Source organism: Cydia fagiglandana, chromosome 24 (assembly GCF_963556715.1).
Source record: "Cydia fagiglandana chromosome 24, ilCydFagi1.1, whole genome shotgun sequence".
In the NCBI taxonomy this organism is placed as follows: Eukaryota; Metazoa; Arthropoda; class Insecta; order Lepidoptera; family Tortricidae; genus Cydia; species Cydia fagiglandana.
In genome coordinates, this window is record NC_085955.1 from 3,785,690 (window position 1) to 3,813,168 (window position 27,479).

General features: G+C 39.9%; 1 protein-coding gene and 1 long non-coding RNA gene across 2 annotated transcripts in view; one reads left to right on the plus strand and one right to left on the minus strand.

Annotated features, from left to right (window-relative positions):
• The window catches only part of LOC134676595 (cilia- and flagella-associated protein 91-like), a gene marked incomplete at its 3' end in the record, with an annotated part of 68,297 nt that extends 49,547 nt beyond the window's left edge, over positions 1-18,750 (plus strand). The window contains exons 12-23 of the mRNA XM_063534989.1: positions 668-855; positions 1,334-1,480; positions 1,746-1,875; positions 2,528-2,619; positions 3,539-3,687; positions 5,132-5,301; positions 6,624-6,743; positions 11,329-11,418; positions 13,367-13,483; positions 15,724-15,843; positions 17,085-17,198; positions 18,395-18,750. Of these exons, the coding sequence (XP_063391059.1) occupies positions 668-855; positions 1,334-1,480; positions 1,746-1,875; positions 2,528-2,619; positions 3,539-3,687; positions 5,132-5,301; positions 6,624-6,743; positions 11,329-11,418; positions 13,367-13,483; positions 15,724-15,843; positions 17,085-17,198; positions 18,395-18,750 (1,793 nt within the window). The remainder of the gene's footprint in view (positions 1-667; positions 856-1,333; positions 1,481-1,745; positions 1,876-2,527; positions 2,620-3,538; positions 3,688-5,131; positions 5,302-6,623; positions 6,744-11,328; positions 11,419-13,366; positions 13,484-15,723; positions 15,844-17,084; positions 17,199-18,394) is intronic.
• Positions 18,751-22,071: 3,321 nt separating this feature from the next.
• LOC134676335 (uncharacterized) lies at positions 22,072-25,650 on the minus strand. Its single transcript, XR_010099910.1, has 2 exons — positions 22,503-25,650; positions 22,072-22,217 (listed from the first exon to the last, which is right to left on the minus strand). It is a non-coding gene; the product is annotated as an uncharacterized LOC134676335 (long non-coding RNA).
• Between the last annotated feature and the right edge of the window lie 1,829 nt (positions 25,651-27,479).

Consider the following 27,479-nt stretch of genomic DNA (forward strand, 5'->3'; position numbering starts at 1 on the left):
TAATATGGTGTTTTTTTTTTTCAAAATAGCCTTACCTGGCAATAATGATACTATGAAGCGAAATAGCAGCCTGAAACTGAACGTTTAATAGACTACAATGTTACAGCAAAAGGAAACTATGGTTTAAACACAAATTTCTATGAAATAACGCTTACACACTGGGGAGAAACCATACTCATGCAATATGGTACCATCTTTTAGTATTTTTAATTGGATCTAAGAATCTAAGTTTGTTTAACCATAAACACTTTAGACACATAATCTAAGTAATAATGAAGTATAAATTCAATTTTTTTTTATACAACCAGCAATCAGCCATGTAAGTGGCACTTGCATATATTTCATATGAGAGTGTGAAGGGGATATAAAATATCTGCTGTTCCATAGTAAACATTGACATGGGATTCACCGAAATGTATGAGACAGCTGTTTTTTTTACGATTTCTGGATTGGCCCATAGTAAGTTGTTAAGTATGACCTACATACTCACCCCTCAGAGTTGGTCCGTGATAACAAAATCACCCTGCACACACACTGCACAAATGATACACTATAGACACTTGAAATCCCTTAAAGGCATAAGATCGCCTTTGTACTGCCTATTCTGTACCATAAATTTGTGATTTGTACAATAAAAAGTTTATACATACATACAATACACTTTCAGAGGCGCGTCTCGGCGCTGGCGAGGCACATTCGGCCGGGCCGCTGCACGTACTGAAGCCGCGCCGCGTCGGCGACACCCCGCGCCCCGCCACCCCCGAGGTGGACGCCGTTCAGGACAGCGACGAGACCTGCCACCAGGCGGCGCTCACGCTCCAGAGGATCATTAGGGGACGCGCCGTACAATGCCTGGTAAGCTTTTTCTATAAATGATTAATCCGAATTTCAAGGAAATAACGCGTACACATTGGAGAGAAACCATACTTATGTCACGAGACTAGCCACCAGGCGGCGCTTATTCTACAGACAATTATTAGAGGACGCGTTGTGCAATGTTTGGTGAGGTTTAGATTTTATAATAGCGTTTTACTACGTCAACATATATCATCTGTCCTATTCACATTTAATTATTGTTTTTACAAACCTTTCCGCTGTTGTTTTAAAAACAGTCTTACCTGATGATAAAGTTACTATGAAACAAAAGCCGGAAACTGACCGCTTCATAGACAAAAATGTTGCTGTAAAAAGAAATTATGGTTTAAACGCAAATTTCTAGAAAAATAATGCTTACACACAGGGGAGAAACCATACTTATGCAAACATAAACCACACCTTTAAGCATTTCAAGATAATAAACGCCAACTTTGAAACTGCTGTTTTTTACTCACAGATGTACGAAGGCCGTACCCGCGCTGCCGAACTGACCGAAGAGCTGAAGACCACACACGGTCTACAGAAAGAAGATAAGATCCACATCGCCAAGGAGGAGGCGCGTGCTCGCGACCACCACGTGCTGCAGACGCAGGCGGATAGGGAGGTAATGTGTTTAATTACACAAACGGGTCCACCGCGATATAATTTAATTGTTTTTACCTTTAATTCCGACGTTTCAGCTATCTTACTCCTTTTTTCTTTTCTTTTTTTCTTTGCTGATGGACTTTTCTATTTTTGTGTAACATTTACTTTAACAATTACCCCGTGTTTTAGTGAGTAAGTTCTTCTCTTTTTTTTTAAACTGAAATGGCGCTGTATGTAGAAGGTTTTTACAATAAATGACTTTCTTCTTCTTCTTGTGTGTATAGGAGACCGCCATAGCGGCGCTAGTGGACGAGCTATGTGGCAGCACGGTCTCGGCTGCGCTCGACTTCTTGGAGAAGGAGCTCAGAAGACTGAAGGAGGAAAGGAGACAGCATGCCTTCTTACTGATTGCAGGTTCTCTTCTCTACATCTTCGTTACATAATTACATTTAGTTTGGCGATTTTGCTACTATGGAATTTATATGAAACACCAGCATGTAGTTGAAGGTTATGGCGCCATCGTTCGAAAACATGGCACCATACTTTTGGCCTATTCGCTATGTGCACGACTGGTGCTGCCCTCATTTTGGCGGAATTTCTACGTTAAATCTTATGGAGTAAAATTAGTTCAAGCGGCTGCCGCTAGTACTAATGTCGGACATTCCATAAGATTACCTGTGTTTGTCACGATCAGCGCCACCGACTTCGCACGTTCCCAATAGTCGAGTAGATGGCGTTCATATTAATATTTAACAAGTTAACACTTATTAGTGAAAAAATTAGGATCGAAGTCAAATGGTGTTCTAACAGTTTTATTTTCTGTCGAAAGATGGCAGTAAATTTACAGTGGCTACATAATTTACTTTGACAATCCGTCTCTATGCACTCTATTCTCTTTGGTATGGGTATTGATTTAACCTTTAGAACACCGCGCGTATCGTGAACCTCGCTGGATTGCACGAAGCCGCATATATTGGGCTGTGGCCGCGCGCGTGAAAAGGTTAAACTGGCACTGCCTGGTTGGCGGTCAAAAGGTTAAATTGTCACTGCCTATTTTTTGTTTTAGTCCGTGAGAAAATGATGCGAGAAGCGGCCGAGGCCGGCAGGAGACAGAAGGAGGAGCACCGCCGCCGCGAGCACGACCACATGTTCAGACAGGTTTGACTCTCTCTGGACACGAATACAGTAGGGGTGCAGTTGTCACTGTCTGTTGTAGTCCGTGAGGAAATGATGCGAGAAGCGGCCGAGGCCGGCAGGAGACAGAAGGAGGAGCACCGCCGCCGCGAGCACGACCACATGTTCAGACAGGTTTGACTCTCTCTGGACACGAATACAGTAGGAGTGCAGTTGTCTCTGTCTGTTGTAGTCCGTGAGGAAATGATGCGAGAAGCGGCCGAGGCCGGCAGGAGACAGAAGGAGGAGCACCGCCGCCGCGAGCACGACCACATGTTCAGACAGGTTTGACTCTCTCTGGACACGAATACAGTAGGAGTGCAGCTGTCACTGTCTGTTGTAGTCCGTGAGGGAATGATGCGAGAAGCGGCCGAGGCCGGCAGGAGACAGAAGGAGGAGCACCGCCGCCGCGAGCACGACCACATGTTCAGACAGGTTTGACTCTCTCTGGACACGAATACAGTAGGAGTGCAGCTGTCACTGTCTGTTGTAGTCCGTGAGGGAATGATGCGAGAAGCGGCCGAGGCCGGCAGGAGACAGAAGGAGGAGCACCGCCGGCGCGAGCATGACCACATGTTCAGACAGGTTTGACTCTCTCTGGACACGAATACAGTAGGGGGGCAGTTGAGTTCAGAAATATGCGCCTTAGTTATATGGCCTGAAAATAAAAGATATTTACTTTGATTTTGTCAGTCAACGCAAAATCTACTCTATTTCCTACACTATAGTGTTCAAATTACAGTGGCAAATTTTGGATTTTTCATTTGTGTGGCCGGGCCTTAGGAGGATACCAGGGAGTACCTGGTTTAATCTCCATATTATTTACAGCCAAATGTCGCAAAATTGCATTGAAAGTTTGAAAAATAGACGTTCATCCATTTTAACCTCTCTTTTTTTTTGGCAGATCATAGGCGTAACCCAGGAGACAGTAGACGCATACTTGCACGACGTGATCGCCGAGGCGATAGAGCTGGGCGTGGAGGAGGAGGCGGTGCGACGCGCTGAACGGAGGGCGGATGAGATTGAGGGGGAGATGCAGGAGAATGAGGCTATGTGAGTTTGACAAGTATCCCAGGAGAGAGTAGACGCATACTTGCACGACGTGATCGCCGAGGGGATAGAGCTGGGCGTGGAGGAGGAGGCGGTGCGACGCGCTGAACGGAGGGCGGATGAGATTGAGGGGGAGATGCAGGAGAATGAGGCTATGTGAGTTTGACAAGTAACCCAGGAGAGAGTAGACGCATATTTGCACGACGTGATCGCCGAGGGGATAGAGCTGGGCGTGGAGGAGGAGGCAGTGCGATGCGCTGAGCGGAGGGCGGATGAGATTGAGGGGGAGATGCAGGAGAATGAGGCTATGTGAGTTTGACAAGTATCCCAGGAGACAGTAGACGCATACTTGCACGACGTGATCGCCGAGGGGATAGAGCTGGGCGTGGAGGAGGAGGCGGTGCGACGGGCTGAACGGAGGGCGGATGAGATTGAGGGGGAGATGCAGGAGAATGAGGCTATGTGAGTTTGACAAGTATCCCAGGAGACAGTAGACGCATACTTGCACGACGTGATCGCCGAGGGGATAGAGCTGGGCGTGGAGGAGGAGGCGGTGCGACGGGCTGAACGGAGGGCGGATGAGATTGAGGGGGAGATGCAGGAGAATGAGGCTATGTGAGTTTGACAAGTATCCCAGGAGACAGTAGACGCATACTTGCACGACGTGATCGCCGAGGGGATAGAGCTGGGCGTGGAGGAGGAGGCGGTACGACGGGCTGAACGGAGGGCGGATGAGATTGAGGGGGAGATGCAGGAGAATGAGGCTATGTGAGTTTGACAAGTAACCCAGGAGACAGTCTTCTTCTTCAGGCCTTATTCTCATTTCTATTTGGGGTCAGCTCTCCTACTCTTTAAGACGGGTGACGGGTTCGTGATAAACTCAAAAACTACTGAACGGATTTGCATGCAGTTTTCACCTATCAATAAACTGATTTGAGGAAGGTTTAGGTGTTAAGCGTTAATTGTTAAGGTTTTGTGTAACCCGTGCGAAGGCGGGGCGGGTCGATAGTAATCTCTAAACTTCGAACATTAGGTATGCGGTATCTTTATAGATGTCGGCGGCCAATCATAAGATCAGGCAGATCGTAATGTTCCTGTGTAATATTTTGACGATATTCACATTAAACCAATATATGGGTAGGATAGGTTCGTTAGGTTGCTTCAGATGCCCGAAGGGCAAACTGCCCAAAAATGCGGGGCTCCGTCGACTCAAGGAACGAGTCAAAGATTTTCACGTTCCACGATATGCCTAGGAATTTCACGATATGCCTGATCTTACCGCCGCTGATCGGCCGCCGAAATGTATATGTTTTTTATTACATCTATATGGTATGAGGTTAGTAACTTGTGTATCTTGTCTCCTGGTAACTTCAGAGACATTTTGAGTAACGCAAAAGAGACACTCAAAACCTTGTCAAAAAATTGATCCGCCCATCTTCTGTGCCAGGTCAACAGCAGAACAGAACGAGCTGGTAGCTGAGCTGGTGCAGCAGTTCCTACTCCCTGAGGCCCACAAGTGCGCGTCCAGACACCGCGTGTCCGCGCTGCAGAGCGCCAGGACCGAGGCCGCCAGGAGGACCATATTTGGACTCATCGACGATGCGGAGATTAAAGAAGGTATAGTTACCTCCTTATTCATAAACACACTACAAACCTCGATCAGCTAATAATTGTTTGTCTTTATCTGTCATTTTGACTTATGTATTTTGGTGAATCAACTTTTTCTTGTTACTAGTTGCCATGGTTACGGTCTCCTGGGTCACTCTTAAAATACTAGTTATTTCGTATTTAAATGGACCAAACTTGATTTTTTTGGTAGTTATTAGGCCTTTCCATAATGGGACATCTACTAAGCACGTTTGTAGAACATGGTACAGCAGCTCTTCTAAGAGACTATGCTACTATTGTCTCCTGGCTGATGGGACAGAATAACAACATTTTTCGCATCCTTCGCATTTTCTCAAAGGTTAGCTGGAAGAGATCCCTTTTAGGGATAAGCTCGCCTTTGTACATAACATTTTTATTTTTGTTTTGTTTTTGTCTATTTTATGTAAACCTGTTTATGTGCAATAAAGTGACATACATACATACATACAACAAGAAATAGTTGAACGACCCATTTGTAAGATAGGGATGAAACATTATTTAACTAAATCAGGTCCGTAAAGTTTTATGGCGTCTTGGCTAGGCGCCCAGTTGATCTATGACATTTGCAAAGTCCTCTTCTATTAGTAACATTAGGACCGAAAGAACTCGTACTAAAGTCTGTATCTTTAGGTATTTAAATAAAAGTAAACAGAATCTAAAGTGGGACTGGGCAGGGCACATCTGCCGAATGCACCCGGAGCGCTGGACCAAATTAGCTACAGACTGGGTCCCACAGGACGGATGTTGGGGCAGAGGAAGACCAAAACGGAAATGGCGGGACGACCTTGACACATTTTGTAAAGAGTGGCGGGAGTATGCATCGGATAGGACCAAATGGCGGGAAAGAGGGGAGGCCTTTGCCCAGCAGTGGGACACTCCTACAGGCTAATAAAAAAAAACAGAATCTAACATGAAAACATTACACGATCAAATAATGTAGGTTAAAGTCAGGTCTTTCAGTGACGCGCCGCCACTGATAAATACATACAAAATTTATAGGATAAACATACATATATTACACAAAAAGGAATGGGGAAAATACACAAAAAATTGGAAAGAATTAGAACGATATAAAACAACTATACAATAGAAATATAGACAAATTAATCAGTCAGATCAAATAAATAGTTTCTTCCGCCGTGTCGTCGCCGAAATATTTTTTTAGCTTGTAAGATTTTACTATTGTATGTATGTTAGTTTGTAAGTTAAAGTTGTGATAATAAATGATATTTAATTAATTTTAATTTAATGTAACCTCTCCTTGAACGAAACCTGTTTTTCTTATGTAACAGCACAGTGCGTCCGCTGCGGTCAGCCGCTGGACGAGGAATGCCGCTGTGTGTCCTGCAAGACCACCATGGAACCGAAGGAGACGGAGCACCGACGAGACCCGCGCTGGAAGCATACCAGAGGTACCTTTTATTGGTCAATTATGTACAGTCAGCAGCAATAGTAGCGTATTGCTGCTGACTGTACGCGTCAAAAATATCTGGCACCCCAAGCTGTATCTTTTACTGATAGCCTACTTAAGCAAATTAGAAAAATCTGCGGAAATAATTCATGTAGTTTTGAAAATTGGTACAGGTATACCTTGTGGTGTCCAGATAAACATACTAAAAGTCCTCGAGGGTAGGGGGTGTGCTGGGGGTGTAGAGGGGGTTGAAGGTACTTTTTTCATATTTTTGCTCATATCTCAAATATCTGTACGAATAGCATTATAATTACTTAGGACAAAAGTTTTAAGATAAAATTACTACAAATTTGGTTATGTTTATTTTTACCCTGCGATCAATACTTTAGGAGCTACAGGCTGTTAAAGTTAAATAAGTGATAAAAAATAGACAGTTTAAGAAAACGGGTTTTTTTTGTAATTGTTCATCACAAATAAAAAATTTAGCTTAGAGTTAGCAAGCTAAGCAACCTGCTGATAAAATATAAAAAAATAGGCCATGAGCATGTCGGGCCATGCTCAGTGTATGGTTCCGTAGTTACCCGTCTATCAAAATAGACTATTTGCCATAATTCAAAAACAGCTATACCGATTAGGTTTGCTACATTTTTCCTTGAAAGTTTTTATTAAGCTACGTTTTCACGATTTTTTTCATATTGGTTCAAGGCCCATGGTTCAAAAGTTAGGGGAACTAAGGGGTAAATCACAACTTTTTTTCTTTCAGTACGATTATTTCCGAAAATATTAAGTTGATCAAAAAATTGCAATTTTAATCTTAACCTGCCGGTTTATATTATTAACATACATCGTTATCGCGGGAGCAAATATAAATTTATTAAAGAAGTGGTAAAACAGACTGCCCGTTTAGTAAAAACAGACCTTTCTGCCTACACATTATAAGCCTCCAAGAAGTTCATCATACATAGCACGAAGTTTTTGTTGCATAATGTTCATAAATCTTGCTTTACACTCTGTTAGTAAATAATGACCCGGAATCGACATATCAAATAAATATTCATGATTTATTTTGTACAACATTATTTAATTTTTGTTGATCTTAAGTGATTTTCGTAATATACGTAAATTTTCTCTATGTTTTCTACTCTTAATCTGCGGCGTCGTGCAGTAAATATCCATTTTAATTGGCTAAATGATCTTTCGACTGCTACTGTTGTAATGGGTGCGTTTTTAAAACGACGGAAGTAATCAAATGTAGAACGATATATCGTTGAATCTAGTACTATCTCCTTCTCCGATATCAGTTCACACATTTTTTTCATAACTTCATATCTGGCATTTTTCTGCAAAACCACTTTGAACTTTTTTAAAATCTGTTTTCCATCTTTATTCAAAATTAATTTGGATATATGTTTGTATGTATTTTGTACTATGGTCAAACTTTCACTAAGAGATAGATTTTGGCACTGCAGTTTATTTATAGCATCTGGTATTACTTGCAGATACTTTGCTATGAAATTTACATCTTTTCGAACTTTTGCACTGAGTAAAGATTTTTTTGCTTTGACGATGCACTGTGCGTCTGAATTACGAAATGTGTCTATAACGCTTTTTATTTCATCAAAATACTTGTTGTAGTAAGTGGTAGCCTCGATCCATGTTCCCCAGCGAATAATTGTTGGGTTTGGAGGCAAAGGAATTCCATTAAACATTTCTCTTAATGCTTTTACTCTTTTCGGAGATTTGCGAAATACTTTCTTTACATTTGAAATTAATAGGTTAACTTCTGGAAAAAGAACACGAACTTGATCGGCAACTCTGTTAAGAGCATGGGCTAAACATGTAACATGGACAATGTTCGGAAAAAGTGTTTTCAAATTTCTGCCAGCTTTCAACATATACCCCACACCATCAGTCAATAACAACAACACCTTGTCATGCTTATTGTGACCAGGGCCCCACAAATCATCCAGGGCATTTTTTACAGTATTAGTTATACTGATATTGTTCGTTTCATTTAAACATTTGCTTGACAGCACGTGTGGAGTTCCAACATCATCTTCAAGCATAGCACCTACTATAACGTTAGCGATTTGACGACCTATAGCATCTGTGGTTTCATCAACACTTACATATATATACGCGTCTTTTAATTCGTCTCTAATTATATCCATCTCTTTGTCGTATAATTCATTCACGCAAGTCTGCCTCAGCAAACATTCTGAAGGGACCTGAACAGTTTTTTCAAATTTTCCAGATACACAATCTTCAATGAAATTTTTAAATACAGGGTTCTCTATTTGAGACCACGGTATGTTACAGCTTACTAGAAATTTTGTCAGTTCCAACCTAAAATCTTTTTTGAGAGAAGTGTGTCTTTCAGAGTTAAAATGACGTTTCACGGAAGATTTAGTTTTACAAAAACTAATATTGCACTTCGAGCAAAATAGATTTGTATCGCGAGCCTCTAGCTCAGGATAATCCTGTATAAACAACCCCACAAATTCATCACATGTTATTTTCCTTCGAGGCATTTTAAAGGCAACTTCTATTTGATTATGTTGTTACAAATAAAGATCAGTCAAGATTGACAAATGTCTAAATTGACTGATAAGGTTGCGTACCTAATAGGTAATCTTTTTAAGTACCAATCAAGTCAAGTATGGAGGTAAGATAGCATTGATATTCAATAAAATAATTATACATTTTAAGGTCGTAGGTATAAACGTTTCTCTATACGAATGTCATTTCTGTTTTTGACTGTTTTTTATAATCTTTCAGTATTGTCAAATCGTATTTGCTCCCGCGATAACGATGTATGATTATTAAATATATTGAACAGTTTAGCTATGTCAGCATTGCGATATGAGCTGACTACCCAAAAGGTTTAGGAGCTTTACTGCAATGGGACGCCAGTCCCGCCTGAACCGTTGTACGATTAACTTGGTTATTTTAATATACGGAGTCAACATAAAAAGTTAATACTAAATAGGTCACCCTAGCCTATACCGGGTGTGGCCTGTAACATGAGCAAAAAAGTTAACTGTAGGCTGTAGTCCTCATACTGACCAACATTTGTTCAGCGACTTTTAAAAATAACTTGTGGTTTGATTTTTAATACACTTTAAAGTTTATTCTAAGACGCAATGGTATTGCGAATTTTGTTATGTTTAAGGCGTGACAAGCAACGTCAATCACAATGATATGGCGTGGCGAAGGCGTCCATTGAAATAATATTTATTTTGTATGAAAAATAGGGAGTCTAAATTTTTTTTTAAGCCTATAAGGTGTCCCACTGCTGGGCAAAGGACTCCCCCCTAGTCCTCCAATCCCCCCGATTAAGTGCAGCATCTGTCCAGTTGCTGAGAAATGTGTCCAGGTCGTCCCGCCATCTCCTCTTAGGCCGACCTTGCCTAAATACTTCATAATTTTTAAGTTGAACAAAAGTCTCACCATTTGAGGAGAACAATCTATGTTTTAATTATTTGCTCGTGTTACAGGCCACATCCGGTATATAGAAGTACGACATACTTCTAAAAATATTACAGAAGTTTAAAAAAAAAACTTAGTTTATTCGATTTATATATTCGTTTTATTTCGGAAATATTGTAACTGAAATTAGATTGTTTTTTTTCGAAAGAAACTTGAACAAAACGAGCCGTTTTGAAATTTTCCCGTATTTTTCCGGGTTTTTTCAACGCTAGGTGTGGCAATAATAGTACATTATTGTCGAGGCTCGGAAGTAGCTACTTGCAGGCTGAGGATTCGTTTTGAACGGACGACCTTGGGAGTCCGTTTAATTGAATCCGAAGCCAGCAAGTAGCCTTCCAGCCGAGTCATATATAGTGCTTTTCTCAAAAATGGTGTATGAAATATAAATATCACAGAAATATTATAAACAAAAGCAACTTTCTTACGTATACATTTACACAGAAAAAAGCCCTCGCCGCCTTTTTATTTTTTTAATTAACTATACTAATCATCTGTTTGGCTGTTTAATGGGCCTGTGCTTTCATTTCATATGGCCATTTCAACTTTTAAAAAGTTTGGAACTCGACAAATAACCCCGGCTACTCACGTAACGATAAATCGTTGCGATAAAACTGTGCAGTCCGACTGTGCAGATAAATCGAACCGTGTGTATGTCGATTATCGTAACGATTTGTCATACACACGATTCGATTTATCTGCACAGTCGGACTGCACAGTTTTATCGCAACGATTTATCGTTACGTGAGTAGCCGGGGTAATGGAATTTGTATGCAACATTGCAGTTCCAAAATCGAGACTGCAATGTTTTTAACTTTTTAATTTTTGACTGACCATAAACTACGCCCTTCGCGACCTATTTTTTAGACGGCAAAGTCGACTTTGCCGTCCATTTTTGAGAAAAGAGTATTCTATCTATACACGCAATATCGTCGGCCTAATTCGCTAACCTCGTAACTCCTCCGGGGGAGTTACGAGATTTGCGACTATAAGTATTGTTGTCCAAGGTAGCAGTTACTAATTTCCTTGAAATGGAGTTACGAGGTTTGCGACTTAGGCCGACGATATGTTATCATATTTAACCATTTTATTGATCACAGGTGCTCCCAAGAAGCCCGCGAAGACCACAGAGGAACGCTTCCCGCCCGCGCACGAGACGAGGCGTCTGCTCAACGCCATCGTGGATGACGGTAACTTATTCCTCGCCTTGTCCCGACATTTTGACACAGAAGAAATAATTAGAGATGCCACGAATATTCGGCAGCTATTCGGTATTCGGCAGCTATTCGGTATTCCGCCGAATGTTGCCTACTATTCGGCCGAATACCGAATATCTGTTGCACCTACCTAAAAAGAAAAATTACACAAAAAATAACCAAAAACTAGATATATTTTATATTTAAAATGATTTCTTGGAAAGTAGCTAAATACGAAGGCACGTTTGTAGGCATTTGTTGATTACAGAATATTTTATATTTATCATGGTTACGTTCATAATTTTTGTTCAACATAAAAATATAAATCTTAGTAAACGTTGTGCTTTGTTGGCAAACAGTTTTCATGATAATTGCGACTCAAAATGTTCGCATGTTATGCCGAATATTCGGTATTCGGCCGAGAGAGGGGCCGAATATTCGGTATTCGGTATTTGGCCGAATTCACTATTCGGGGCATCTCTAGAAATAATAGTACTATCGTATAGAAAGGACACCTACAAACCCGAAGTTTGACAGCGGTTCAGGGTCGAATCATGCTATCCCTTCCTAATATAGGGCATTATCCCTTTCGGTTATTTAGGGTTGTCAAAATTCAAGTGATTATCTTTTCTGTGGTCGTGCACGCAAAAGGAAGTCAAGTGGCGCCAACCCTAATAATTGCTCGGAGCAATGCTGAGCCGAACGGAGCCGAGTTCGACCGAAGTCAGGAATGTCTCCCCACTGATTGTAGCACGGCTCATGGGAGTCGGAGGTCCGCTTGGAAAACATAATAAAAACTTTAAAATGCGTGTATTCCCAGAGAAGACCTAGCTAGATCGATTAATCGCCCCTCGAAAACCCCCATATAGCAATTAAATTTCAGCGAAATCGTTAGAGAGAGTTAGAGTTTGTAGCCGTTTGTGAGATCCCCGAAATATATATATATAGTTTGTTTTTTTTAGCATTAGAAAGAACTTGCAAGAAGGTAAGCGATCTTGACATGTCTTTTAATTTAAAAATGCTTTATAAAAATCAAAAACTATTACTTATGAAAGCAGAAGAATATAAATGATCGTATTAGATTCATAATTGTTACATATTTGACGTAACTTATTTTAAAAATGTGTTTTTCAATTAAAAGACACATCACGATTGTTTACCTTATTTCTAATGCTAAAAAAAACGAACTATAAATATACAAGAATAGCTCATTTAAAGGTGAAACCGTGTAAAATTGTGACGTGGCCAGATCATAGATTAGGTTTAACAATTCATGATGTTCATGATTTCATGATGACCAACCGATCATTTCACGAAATGTTTGGCACATCATGAATCATGAAATGGGGTTGTGCACAAATCACGCTGTTTTCGGCTATTAGAGTTCCGTACCCAAAGGGTAAAACGGGACCCTATTACTAAGACTTCGCTGTCCGTCCGTCCGTCTGTCCGTCTGTCACCAGGCTGTATCTCACGAACCGTGATAGCTAGACAGTTGAAATTTTCATAGATGATGTATTTCTGTTGCCGCTATAACAACAAATACTAAAAACAGAATAAAATAAAGATTTAAATGGGGCTCCCATACAACAAACGTGATTTTTGACCAAGTTAAGCAACGTCGGGAGTGGTCAGTACTTGGATGGGTGACCGTTTTTTTTTGCATTTTTTCCGTTTTTTTTTTGCTTTATGGTGCGGAACCCTTCGTGCGCGAGTCCGACTCGCACTTGCCCGGTTTTTGACCCCCACAAGCCCAAATGATCAATTCCAAGATCTGACGATAAGGCCCACTTGCACCATTCCACTAACCCGGAATTAAGCGGTTAAACCGTTAACCTAGTGTCAAATTGTACTGGTAACCATGACAACGCCAGGTTTACCCGGTCAACCCCAGGTTAGTGGAATGGTGCAAGTGGGCCTTAATAATTTATTGATGTTCCAGCTGTGTTGGAGGCTCGTCGTCGGTACGGCGACCGCCAGTACATCCGGCGCGAGTACGCCGGGACCCTGCGAGAGAGGCTGGAAGGCGAACTGGAGGCCAGAGACCTGCTCGAACACGGTCAGTGTACTTTATCTACATAATTAAAGATTAACCCCCTTATTCATAAACGTTTACTAAAATTGACAAGCCGATAACAATCGTTGCCGGAAGACGCTGGATGCGGATCGCTTCCAACCGGTACGAGTGGAGGTCCAAGGGGGAGGCCTATGTTCAGCAGTGGACGTCTTATGGCTGAGATGATGATGATGATGAACAATCGTTTCTCCTTTTCCGAAGTATTGGTATGATGACCATAATTTAAGATATGCAGACGATACCGTCCTGCTAGCTAATAGTCCTGAAGAACTACAACATCTATTAAATCGTTTAGACTCCAAAATAAATTATTACAAGTTGAAAATTAACATTAGCAAAACTAAATTTATGGTAGTAAGCAAATCTAATACAACTCCACACATTTTAAGATTAAATAATACACCATTAGAAAAGGTACAAAAGTACAGGTATCTGGGCTGCTGGCTGAACGAGAACTGGGATATGGAGCAGGAAATACGTGTCAGGATAGAGATTGCGCGAAATGCCTTTATAAAAATGCAGTCTATTTACTCCAACAAGGATATCAACCTAAAGCTTCGTTGGAGACTTGTGAAGTGCTATGTACTATCAGTACTTTTCTATGGCTGCGAAACGTGGACTCTTAATAAAGCTATGGAAAAGAAAATAGAGGCATTCGAAATGTGGCTATATAGGCGTATGTTAAAAATCTCCTGGACTGATAGAGTTACGAATGTGGAAGTACTTAAAAGAATGAACAAAAAGTTAGAGGTTTTGATCACAGTAAAGAGAAGGAAAATATCTTATTTTGGACACATATACAGAAATGACAAATATAATATACTACAGTTAATATTGGAGGGAAAAATTGATGGCAAGAGGGGAAGGGGAAGAAGGAGGGTCAACTGGCTTGACAACATAAAAAAATGGACGAACATGGATAACGCAGCCACGCTGGCAAGAATGGCTAAGAGCAGGAGAGAGATGGCAAAGGTGGTCGCCGACGTCCGTTAGGGCATGGCAAATAAAGAAGAGAAGGTATGATGACAAACGATTATTAGGAGCATTCCACGGGCTGTCCCGTACAAACGCATTTTATTTCCTGTGTTGCGACTTTTTTTTCGGCATTTAAAGCAGGCGATTATTTTTCTGTGCCTATTTTGACCATTTGTTATAGAAAAGGAAACTCTTATATCTGCAAATCTTCAGAAAATTCCCGTTTGTACGGGACAAACGGTAGACAATTTCATGGAATGCTCCATTATCGGCTTGTCAACTTTAGTTAATGTTTATGAGTAAGGGGGTTATTCGTTAAGATATATGTAGCTAATATTTCTAAGCGTTACATCAAATCGAAAGTTATTTGTTTTACAATCGTGTAGTCTAATGCAACTAGTTGCGAATAATTGCGCGCGTGATGCGAACTCGTCAACCAATCGCGTTGTAGCGGTGTCACACACATTCATGCCCCATTCTTATTGCCCGTAAGGCCTCTCCTGAGATATACGTCAACGGTTTTTGAACAATCAAGAGAGCCTTTACCATCTGGTGTGGTGAAAAATATAATGACTAATATACAGTATTTATGTTTAGGGCATACTGAGCAACTTTTACTATGGGACCAACCCCGACAACGCGGATAAAAATGGATGCTTCATACATTTTGCTGGTCTGATGTTGAAATTTCCTATTGGAGAGTCAATTTTTTTTTCATCTCTCCTGTTCGGAAAATTCACCTTTCATAGGCTGATAACCGGGTGGAACATGTCATTTCCCACCGTAGGGTGGAAAGTAATTTTTTTTTTTAATTTTTATTTCGAGCAACAGCATATTATTTAGTTAAAAGCTCTCATATTAACTTCCGCATGACTGAGATTGGCCGTTTACATTTATCGAATAAAAATCGAAAACCATAGACAATCCGATCTTAAATTGGGATGTATCTGAAACGGCCTCAATGTATACGCGCTTTAAAAAAAAGTAAAACTGAAAGAATGAATGTAATGTAATGATAATATTACCAATAATCAACCTACATTTCTTGTGTTTGACTTTCCTCATAGTCGAAATGAAAAGTCGAGTGTTTAACTCGGGTAAAAGTAACCATCTCACCCTCGAACTATTGGCGCTCTCTTTTCGTTCGAGCGCCAAAATATCTCGGGTGAAATGGATCACTTTCCACCCTTGGTTAACAATCTACTATTTACATGCTGTATAATGACTCGATTTATATACTTTTTCAGTGTTGAACCTAGCCACCGGCGTGACCATGGCGCCAGCTCGCCCGCGGCGCGACTACGGATATGTGATGCGGCGTATACATGAGGACGCTTTGGAGCGTACGGAGCCCCCGACGGTACACGGTATGAGTAATACTTATAACCATAGACTAGGAATCCTCTAGACCGAGTTTAGAGTACTTATTTCATGCAACCGATATGATGCCAAAAATGCGGGGGTGCGCGGGACGAGGTGAGCGAAGTCCCGTGCCGTGATTGGTCCGTTCAAAGACACGGACGTCACACAAAGACACTTTCGACTCGAACATGGAGTGAAATTACAGTATGCGTGGCAGAGGGGGTAGCGCGACTATGCTAAGTCTGGAGGATGTTTTGTCTGTGCTTATAACTAAACCCCGTTATCAGTGGTGAAATTTATTTTCTTTCTTTTAATTTTTTTTATTCAGAAAATTATGGTACATTTTAAACTTATATTAGGTTCGCCAAACTTACGTTTAACGGCGATATAACGCACTCCCTTCCCCCCGTTTCCCCCTTGTTTCAATATCTTTCGTTAAATTTAACTAATCACGATTATTTAGCTGTGGCGCTAGTGTGCACGTTGATGGGCTCTTAAGTATTTTACAAAGTGTCTGGTAATATTAAATATATTAAAAACGGGTCACTCGCGTATTTTAAGTCGAAAAACGCTCGACATGTTTCACTTCGCACCGAGGAGTGTCATCAGGAGCTTGCGTTTACGGTGACGGACCGGCGCAGACTGCGGGCCGCAGCTACGCCCCGCTACGCTGTACGTGAGTGGCCCGTTTTTAATATATTTAATATGTCTGTGTCTCACGGAAGTTTTGTTATTAAAATTGTCTGGTATAGTGCGTAGCTTTCAAACAGAGCCCGATGGCTAATCCTATTGTCTATTGTTAAGTAAAACCGCTCGTGCCACGTGCCACAACCACCTGCATAGAAAATCGTTCGTTCACTTTACCTGGGCATTGAATTACGGCTCCTATGGAAATTGCAATAAGATTCAAAATGAACTAATTTTGTTACGATATGTGTGGTCCGTTCAACTCGCCGGCAATCCGGTACATCGGTTAACTGAGTGCCGGCGAGTCGAACGCATAACCAGTCTAAAGTGTGTCTTCGAGATGCGTAACAGAGGCGCGTTATCGGAGAGCGCACCTACACTGGCTTTTTGAGCGTCGGACTAGCCCGCGCTCCGGTGCCAAATAGAATAATGAAGACCCTTTTTTGCAGGTAAGTAGCACGTGCGATTTTACTTAACAATAAACAATAGGCTTAGCCATCGGGCTCTGTTCGAAAGCTACGCACTATAATAATGTAATAAATGATGTAACGGTTGCCAGCGCGGCCCGAGCTGCCGTCGGGGGCGCGCGCGCGCGAGCTGGCCGAGGCGCGCCGCGACCCGCGCTGCCGCTGCGAGGAGCACGCCGACACACGGAGAATCAAGTTTGCTACAAGTAATTACAATACAGTATTCACGTTTGCTCACAAACAATACTCAAAACGATACCAAAACAGGACACAACAGGCAAACGGACACACAGACACGGACAGTCGAGTTTACTACAATACAAGTAACTACAATACAGTATTCTGTTCTGAGTTCTCAGAACGGTACCACAAAAACCGGGCAAGTGCGAGTCGGACGCGCGCACGAAGGGTTCCGTACCATAGTAAAAAAAAAACGTAAAAAAATTAAAAAAAAACGGTCACCCATCCAAGTACTGACCACGCCCGACGTTGCTTAACTTTGGTCAAAAATCACGTTTGTTGTATGGGAGCCCCATTTAAATCATTATTTTATTCTGTTTTTAGTATTTGTTGTTATAGCGGCAAAAGAAATACATCATCTGTGAAAATTTCAACTGTCTAATTCAAGGATTCCGTACCCAAAGGGTAAAACGGGACCCTATTACTAAAACTTCGCTGTCCGTCCGTCCGTCCGTCTGTCACCAGGCTGTATCTCACGAACCGTGATAGCTAGACAGTTGAAATTTTCACAGATGATGTATTTCTGTTGCCGCTATAACGACTGTGCCGTTCAAGGATCGGGTTATATAGCCACGAGCGACGCTGTCGCTAGTTAATAAGTCATAGATGCTGCTTAAATCATCTGTAAAGATGCACAAGGCCTAATGATGATGATAACAACAAATACTAAAAACAGAATAAAATAAAGATTTAAATGGGGCTCCCATACAACAAACGTGATTTTTGACCAAAGTTAAGCAACGTCGGGAGTGGTGAGTACTTGGATGGGTGACCTTTTTTTTTTTGCTTTTTTTTTTTGCATTATGGTACGAAACCCTTCGTGCGCGAGTCCGACTCGCACTTGCCCGGTTTTTTTTATCATTAGAAATAAGGTAAACAATCTTGATGTGTCTTTTAATTGAAAAACACATTTTAAAAGTAAGTTAGGGCAAATATGTAACAAATAGGAATCTAATACGATCATTTATATTCTTCTGCTTTCATAAGTAATAGATACGATGTTTAAAAAGCGTTACTCAATTAAAAGACATGTCAAGATCGCTTACCTTCTTTCAAGTTCTTTCTAATGCTAAAAAAACGAACTATTAAGGCGACTCCAGTTATTAAATGTTCTAAGGAATTAAAGGAGTATTCAGAATTCAAGCGCGTATTACATTTTCAGGTGACATATCGGAGACAGAAAAACAGATGCTACCATCAGAGGTGAGGAAGTTGGAAGAGATGCTGCGCTGCAAGTGCGATGTACCGACCCCTTCACCCAGCCCGCCCAGTGCCGGGAGCTCGCCAGGTTGGTCACTCACTGGTTATAATAATTATACGGGTCACTCACGTATTTCAAGTCGAAGATATATACAGTGTGGAAAGATAAGTCGGGCCCTGGAGGGAAATTACCTTAAATCCTTAAGATGGCTCATTTTACTTAAAGGAGACATTCCTTCATTTTTAAAAAGAAACAAAACTGCATTCAAATGTTTTGTAAAACTCACTTGCCTCGCCCGGGACTCGAACCTACTAAAAATTCCAAAAAAATAAATACTCGCAATTTTATTTACTAGTCGATACAGTTAATGTTAATGATAACATTTCTCCAAGAAACATTAGGTCTTATACTCGTCTGTCGTATAAAATATCCATAAAATCTAATATTTAGTACTCAAGATTTTTTTAGACAAGCCAAATTGAAGAAAAAAAAGAAAAATCTTTTAATGCAGGATTTAAGGTAGTCTCCCTCCAGGGCCCGACTTATCTTTCCACACTGTATACAGACGATTTCCATGCGGTTATGGGAAAGAGAATCGTCTCGATGATGCTTAGAGAGAGATGATCAGTTTGCCCTTTTTATTATATACTTACTTTGTAGTAACACTATGGATTCTATGTCTGAAATAAATAATTTCAATTCAGTTTACTTATTCCAGATGACGTGGGTGATGATGATGACTCCGATTCCAGTTCTGAGGTCATCAACACCAAGTTAGACTGATGGACGTCAGAATGTTTAACCCTTTGACCGCTAAACACGTCAACCATAGACAAGGAATCCTCTAGACCGAGAGCAATTATTTCATGCAACCGATGATACCAAATATGCGGGGGTGCGCGGGACGAGGTAAGCGAAGTCCCGTGCCGTGATTGGTCCGTTCAAAGACACGGACGTTACGTCACACAAAGACACTTTCGACTCAAACATGGAGTAAAATTACCGTATGCATGGCAGAGGGGGTAGCGCGACTATGCTGTCTGGTGGATGTTGTCTGTGACGTCAACAGACGCGGGCGGCTACAACCCAATATCATAAGAGAAATATAGTAAAAATAGAGTGCTCACTTCATACATCAGTGGCCTATTTTACAAAGCTACAAGTTACAATTTACAAGCGGAAGTCTCTTTCTAACACATAGGGTTAGAAAGAGACTATTATACTTAAAAAAAAAAATAGGTCAGTCTTGATAACAAAACGACTATTATTTTCGCAGTCGACATCTAGCATCGAGTAGCGGAATTATCAGTACACTCGATACTAGAATTATCTAGTGTCGCGACCCACGAAAATTGTATTGAACGAAAATTTACAAGTAATATTAAGGGGTCATCCATTAATTACATCACACGTTTAGGGGGAGGGAGGGGGTCAGGAAAATGTGACATATTGTGACATGGGGGAGGGGAGAAGCACAAACTTTGTGACGTCACTTTAACTTCATCAGTAACCGAAAATTAAATTAAATTATTTTATTCGCTGTACATTTAAATAACAAGTTCTTAAAACGATAATCGTTTTTATTCGTTTAATTTTCTTTGCTAAGCAGTTTTGGGTTATAAAATTACTATACTAACATTTATATTGATAAAATATTAATAATACTTAGGTACGTACTTAATTCGATTTGGCGATTTCGTAGAAAAAATGTGACGTCCCACTAGGGGGGAGGGGTTTGCCAAATGTGACCAAGTGTGACAAGGAGGGGGGAGGGGTAAAAAACTCTAGAAATTCGTGTGACGTAATTAATGGATGACCCCTTAAAAGCAGAAGTTGAAAATAGAGTTCCGGTTAATCCAGTTATAATTTTAGCTGAAAATTGTTGTGCATTAGACTTTTCGGTCGTCGGGACATCTATTGTCAAGTAGCAGTACTTGAGCATTCCACGGGCTGTCCCGTACAAACGCATTTTATTTGCTGTGTTGCGACTTTTTTCTCGGCATTTAAAGCAGGCGATTATTTTTCTGTGCATATTTTTGACTATTTGTCATAGGAAAAGAAACTCTTATACTTTTAAATCTTCAGAAACTTCGCGTTTATACGGGACAACGGTAGACAATTTCATGGAATGCTCCTACTGATAGTGATAATTCCGCTACTCGATGCTAGATGGCGACTACGAAAATAAGAGTCGTTTCAGTACTAAAACTGAGGACTTTATCTATTTTTTTTTTCTTTGCCAAATTCAATTTTCGTTTATTCCGACAAGGCTCAGCCTATAAAGCGCCGCGCACGATAGCCGTGGCATTCAAAGGGTTAGATTATTTTTTTAGGGTTCCGTACCCAAAGGGTAAAACGGGACCCTATTACTAAGACTTCGCTGTCCGTCCGTCCGTCCGTCTGTCTGTCTGTCACCAGGCTGTATTTCACGAACCGTGATAGCTAGACAGTTGAAATTTTCACAGATGATGTATTTCGGTTGCCGGTATAATAACAAATACTAAAATCAGAATAAAATAAAGATTTAAATGGGGCTCCCATACAACAAACGTGATTTTTGACCAAAGTTAAGCAACGTCGGGAGTGGTCAGTACTTGGATGGGTGACCGCTTTTTTTTTTGCTTTTATTTGTTTTTTTGGCATTATGATACGGAACCCTTCGTGCGCGAGTCCGACTCGCACTTGGCCGGTTTTTTTCTTTGCCAAATTCAACTTTCGTTTATTCCGACAAGGCTCAGCCTATAAGGGGCCGCGCACGATAGCCGTGGCATTCAAAGGGTTAGATATTTTTTTTTTTCATATTAAATTTAATAATATTACTATATTAAGGTACTCCTAGTTAGTTTATATTTTATTGATAATTTATTTTTACAGTTTTCTAGTCAATATCCATTGTATTTGCATTTCATATGTCTTTTAAAACAATGTCAAAAATTACGATAATTAAATTAATGAGTCAATAAAGATGCCATAACGAAATACCGTATATTATTTCTTAAAACTTCTGCCATTTTCTCTTAATAAATAACGCTATCATAAACTTACACGATAGAGTGCTGGTGGCCTAGCGGTAAGAGCGTGCGACTTTCAATCCGGAGGTCGTGGGTTCGAATACCGGCTCGTACAGTCGCCATCAGATATATCGGAGCGGCCAAGGTGCTCACAATCATCTGAACACTCCTCTATTGTCAAGGCGTTAGAGTGCGTGTTCAGATATTGTGAACACCTTGGCCGCTCCGATATATCTGATGGCGACTGTACCAATGAGTTGTTCGGAACTTATGTACTTACGCAATATCATTTGATATCTACCTCTACCAGTCGCAAGGAAAACATCGTGAGAAAACCGACCTCTAATACTCAAAGGTTAACTGGAAGAGATCCCTCAAAGGGATAAGTTCGCCTTTGTACTTCTTGCTAATTGTATGTTATTTTTAATATGTCTTTTTGTACAATAAAGAGTTTACTACTACTACTACTACTAATCCCAATAAGGCCTAAGTTTATCCTCCGAGTTGAAAAGTCAGATGGCAGTCGCTTTCGTAAAAACTAGCTAGTGCCTACGCCAATTCTTGGGATTAGTTGTCAAGCGGACCCCATGCTCCCATGAGCATAACAGGTAAAGAATGTAAACACTATTATTATTTATATCTATTTTATTGCTCGAAATCATGGGCAGTATCGACAATCGGTATAAAATAAATATCCATAAGGTGGTGGTACTAGTGCTCGACATGCTAATGCCCAATAGATGACACCGTGCTGTCACCTCTATTGACAATTACTTTAGTTTCACCACAGAATAAATAATAGTACTAGGTATAGAAGACTCACTCTCTAACAAAACGCGTCTGTCACGATCAGCACAGATATGGCCGCTAGGTGGCGACAGCGCCACGCGCGGCTTATGGCAAACCCCAAAATTGGGGTCGAACGGATGAACTTTTAGCTACCTGTAGCAAAGCGACGAAATCGCGGAGTGAGCCACGCCTGGTTTCACGAATGACGAATGTTATTTTTTACTGTTTTGTTTTTATTTTTGTACAATAAAGTGTTTTACTACTACTACTACTAGTTTCAAGATGACATGTACTGGGACCGCGTCGAGCACCAGTACCACCACCGTACATGTCTATAAAAATTCGCAATATTAGGCAAAAGTTGCGTACTCATTTTATAAAGCTTATTTTACAATTAGTATAACGGTGCAATACTTACTTAAATTATAATTTTGAGGTTAAATTGGGATTACCTCAACTTTAACTCAAGGAGTTACCTCAAAGTGAAAGTTATCTCGATTTATTCTCGAGTGATGTTGATTCAATACAGTTGACGTCAGAGATATGTTACAGCTTTTATATCTTGTTTTATTGTATGTACAGTCGCTACCAGCCATGTAACAATTATATGAATCTTTGAAGTTAACCTTTTTGTTTAGGTACATACATAATATATGGTTCTAGCTTTTATTATGAAAATGCATCTCATACCGAAAAATACAAAATGACTAATTATTAATAGCTGTCAACAAAATTGTCAATTCCAAGTTTTAATATAAATCGTTTGCCAGAAAAGATTTTTTCGAAGAAAAGTTTGGATTTCGTCGGGTGACAAGCAAAAGTCACTAACTAACACCATTTAAATTATTGGACAATAAACCGTGTTACAAGTGTAATAAAGTGCATTGTTACTTTAATTTTTTGATAGTACTTAGTGACTTTTGCTTGTCACCCGACGACACTGGTCCTAGATTTGTTTAGTAATGTATAAAATCTATTTCGAATTCACAATTTTCTTCGAAATAAATCGTCCAATAAAAATGTTGAGCTTTTAATTTACCAAATGTTTCACTGAATTGTATTCGTCGAAAGATTTCTTCATTTTAAAATTACCAGGTCTTGATGCTCAACATATTTATTCCTGTTCTGTTACGCCAAAACAATGTATAGGAAATAAGTAATATCAGTAATACAAATAAGCAGTGATCGGACAAGTCATCGCAAAACCATCAAAAATCATTTATATCTTCAAATAGGACAAGATTTATTAGTTTAGTTTAGTTTATGAATTTACATTATGATCGTATAACTCATATTATGTACACAGTATCTTTATAAAATTTCCAGATTATACTCAAAAACTGCAGTTTATAATTGTTACAAAAATTGTATCATGTTCTATACAATATTTATTTTTGCGATGAATTGTCCGAACTCTGCTATATAATAAGATACGCTGTTTTGCCGTAACAGCGTAGATTCCTGGTCTGTCTATTACAATTTAAAATTGAAAGTACTATCTATGAAAGTAGCCATTAAGAAGCATTTTGTATATAGTAGAAAACTTATCACAGCCAAGGGAAAGAAACTTGAAATAGTAACTCTTCGGTAGGGTCCACGCGCCAAGTCTATCATTATTAAAGTGGGTACTTGAAAGCTAAAAGCAAAATTTCATTTAAAACTGTTTCATACTTAAGCCGTAGTAGGATTAAGAGACCATCTTTTAGTGTAATGATATACATGAAAGTTTCTCGACCAGCACAGGAGCGCCGCGACACCGTGACAGTATGTCGCCCGCGAGATAGACAACCCGACACGTGGACATACAATCTTATAGCAATAGTAGGATATTTGCAACTTAATTTAACATATAAAATCTACGTACGTAATCTACTTACGCGAGTGAAGTACATATTACTATGGCTTGAAATATTTGTACACCAGTTTTATTATAACATATATATTCACTTGTAAAATTTGTTGTCTAGTTGTGTATCGATACAGAATATTTATATCCTCTAGCCGCCCATACGTCAAACCTTGCCAAGCAAAATGAAACTTTGATTCATTCGACATAAAGTTCAAATTAGAATGGAGCATGAGACCTTTTTACAGCCCTCTGGGCGGCTAGAGGATATACCCGTAAGTAGTTTGTAAAGTTCATGCTTTCACCATTTTCAGTTAATCTTGAGGTAAACTGGGTAAACATTATTACCTCAAAATCAAAGTGACGTTTATCTTACCTCAAAGTCGTTTGAACAACATCAAAGTGGAATTCATGTTCAAATATTACAAGCCAATAAATATAGTTTTGTTCCTATAAAATATAATGGTGTGATGTGTATAGCGTAATATGCGACTAAACTAACAATATTAATATTAAATTTAAATAGATATTTTAATGGACAAATTCCCTGCTGATTGTGCCCTTTAAATAACTTGGGGTTAAGCGTTTATCACATTCACATGGTCGCCGGGCATATTTTGTACTAAAGCAGGGCATAACCGCGAAAATCGAAGTTCGCACATTGCGGGCAATTTTCTCTGTCACACTTATTACGCCTTCATTGGAGTAAAAGAGTAACATCGCCGCAATTTTCGAAATTCGGTTTTCGCGGTAGCCCCCCAGGTCGGCCTCCCTACAATATAAAAAGTACCCAGCGTTTGGTTAGATGTAATAAACGCTTTTCGATCAGGCCGCGTAGCCAAGATGCCGATCGCTTACGCTCCGTAGCGATCGAAACGCAACTGTCACTGTCGCACTAATATGGAAGTGTGATAGAGAGACAAAGTTTTCGTTGTCGAAGCGATAGCGATTGTAACCTTGGCTAGGCCGGCAGGATTGTTTCACTATTATTCTACTTCACATTTAGTTATTAAAATGATAATATGCAGGAAGTTTCAGTACCGTTAATCGCATAGGCCTTTATAGGTATCTTTGGTACCGTTTTCTCTATACTGCAAAACGTAATTCAAGACCAAATAATTTTTAAGAAAAAAAAACCGACTTCTATGGGGCCCGGTGAAAGATTGAAAGAAGGTGGTAGATGGTGCACTATGTAGAAAAGGAAGTAAAACCAGTGCCTACTTTCTAGTAGCATTTCGTTTCCGTAAGGGTCGTAGTTATCTAGCCTAACCTAACCCACTTCTCTGATAGCAGTTCGGTTCTGTGAGGATCGCAGTTCGAACCTAATCAAACCCACTTTTCTAGTAGCATTTCGTTTCTGTAAGACTCGCAGTTCTAACCAAACCTAACCCACTTTTGTTCGGTTCTGTGAGGATCGCAGTTCAAACCTAACCTAACCCACTTAACGGCGCATGCGGTGCGGTGTACGGGAGTTTGAGCGGGAGGGGTTTGGCTTCATCATACCCACATTTTATGGTAGGTAATCATAGTGGTTTATTTAGTTTAGGTATCATAGTGGTTTTCCGGGTCAAGGTCCGGGTCTCTGAGTCAGAGTCCGGGTCCGAGTCCCGGTCCAAGTCCGGGTCCGGGTCCGAGTCCGGGTCCGAGTCCGGGTCCGAACCGGATCCGGGTATGAGTCCGGGTCCCAGTCCAAGTCAAAATCGAAATTCGAAATCACCAAACATGTACTATGCGTCGTTGAAGAGTTCTGTTCTGATCATCATCAGCAGTTCCACTTCATCAAATGCGACAGTTTTTAATGTAAATGCTTGATTTTATGATGAAAATACAAAAAATTCTATACGTATGCCTTTAAGATTTGAGGAGTTCCCTCGATTCCTTATGGATCCCATCATCAGAACTCGAGCTTGACAGAAATGTGGCTTAAAAACTAAACTTGCTTAACAAACATAACGAAGAGGACAAATCGTCAAACGTGAACTATGCGTCGTTGAAGAGTTCCGTTCTGATCATCATCAGCAGTTCCACTTCATCAAATGCGACAGTTTGTAATGAAAATGCTTGATTTTCTGATGAAAATACAAAAATCTCTATACGCATGCCTTTAAAATTTGAGGAGTTCCCTCGATTTCTCATGGATCCCATCATCAGAACTCAAGCTGGATAAAATTGTGGCTTAAAAACTTAACTTGCTTAACAAACATAACGAAGAGGACAAATCGCCAAAGGTGAACTATGCGTCGTTGAAGAGTTCCGTTCTGATCAACATCAGCAGTTCCACTTCATCAAATGTCACGTTTTTGAATGTATATGCTTGATTTGTTGATAAAAACACAAAAATCACCATATGTATGCCTTTAAGATTTGAGGAGTTCCGTCGATTCCTCATGGATCCCATCATCAGAACTGGATTTTGACAAAAACGGGACCAATCTGTATGCATATACATACAATCAAAAAATTAATTTTCAAAATCGGTCCAGTAATGACGGAGATATGGAGTAACAAACATATAAAATAAAAAAAAAATAAAAAAAATAAAAATAAAAAACATACAACCGAATTGATAACCTCCTCCTTTGGGATTTGGAAGTCGGTTAAAAAAGTAAGAAATGTTGCCACTTTTTTACTAGCGCGTCTTGTATTTATGTACAAATAAATAAAAGTACTTTTTTAAATAGTAGTAGGCCAGTCATATCGAACATTAAATTCGCAAGCTAACGGCTAGTTCTGATTTTTTAATATGTTGTTAGGATCACTACCAGCATTGTAAATCCAAGTTTGCAGCTTCGAAAGACCTGTGCTAATTTTGCACCATTCAAAAAACCGCGATATCTTCGTACTTTTTTTGGTATTCTCTATATAAATCCTAAACTATGCATTTTTTATCAAAAAGGTCTAGGAACTAACTAAAGTTAACTAAAATTGATACAATTTGAGACTAAAATCAACTTTGTAAGTTCAATATTTACCGAGATACCGCTCTGCAAAAATGGGCAATTTTATCCAGTATAGTGAAATTTTAACATTCGGGCAATTTTCGACCCCGAAATCAGAAAAAAATACTTATTTTACGGGTAATTTAATAAAACGATGTTGTAGCAAATGTAATTACCTTTAATATTCAGCAAACAATGATATCGCTTGACTGTGGGTACCGTTTACTCACTAAGCATTTTTCGCAAATTTGCTCTGTTTAGTTCTCACAATGGTTTGAGGGTAGTATGAATTATAAATATTTATTAAACATATTTAAAAGATATCAAAAATAACATTTAGTTAGAGCTGTTCATTTTGAGATAATTCAGTCTAAAAAATAGGCATATCGACGTCGTCTTCAATTTCTTCTGCGATTTGAAGCTTGGCGACGTTGTGACAAGAGACACCGGAGAAAAATTTG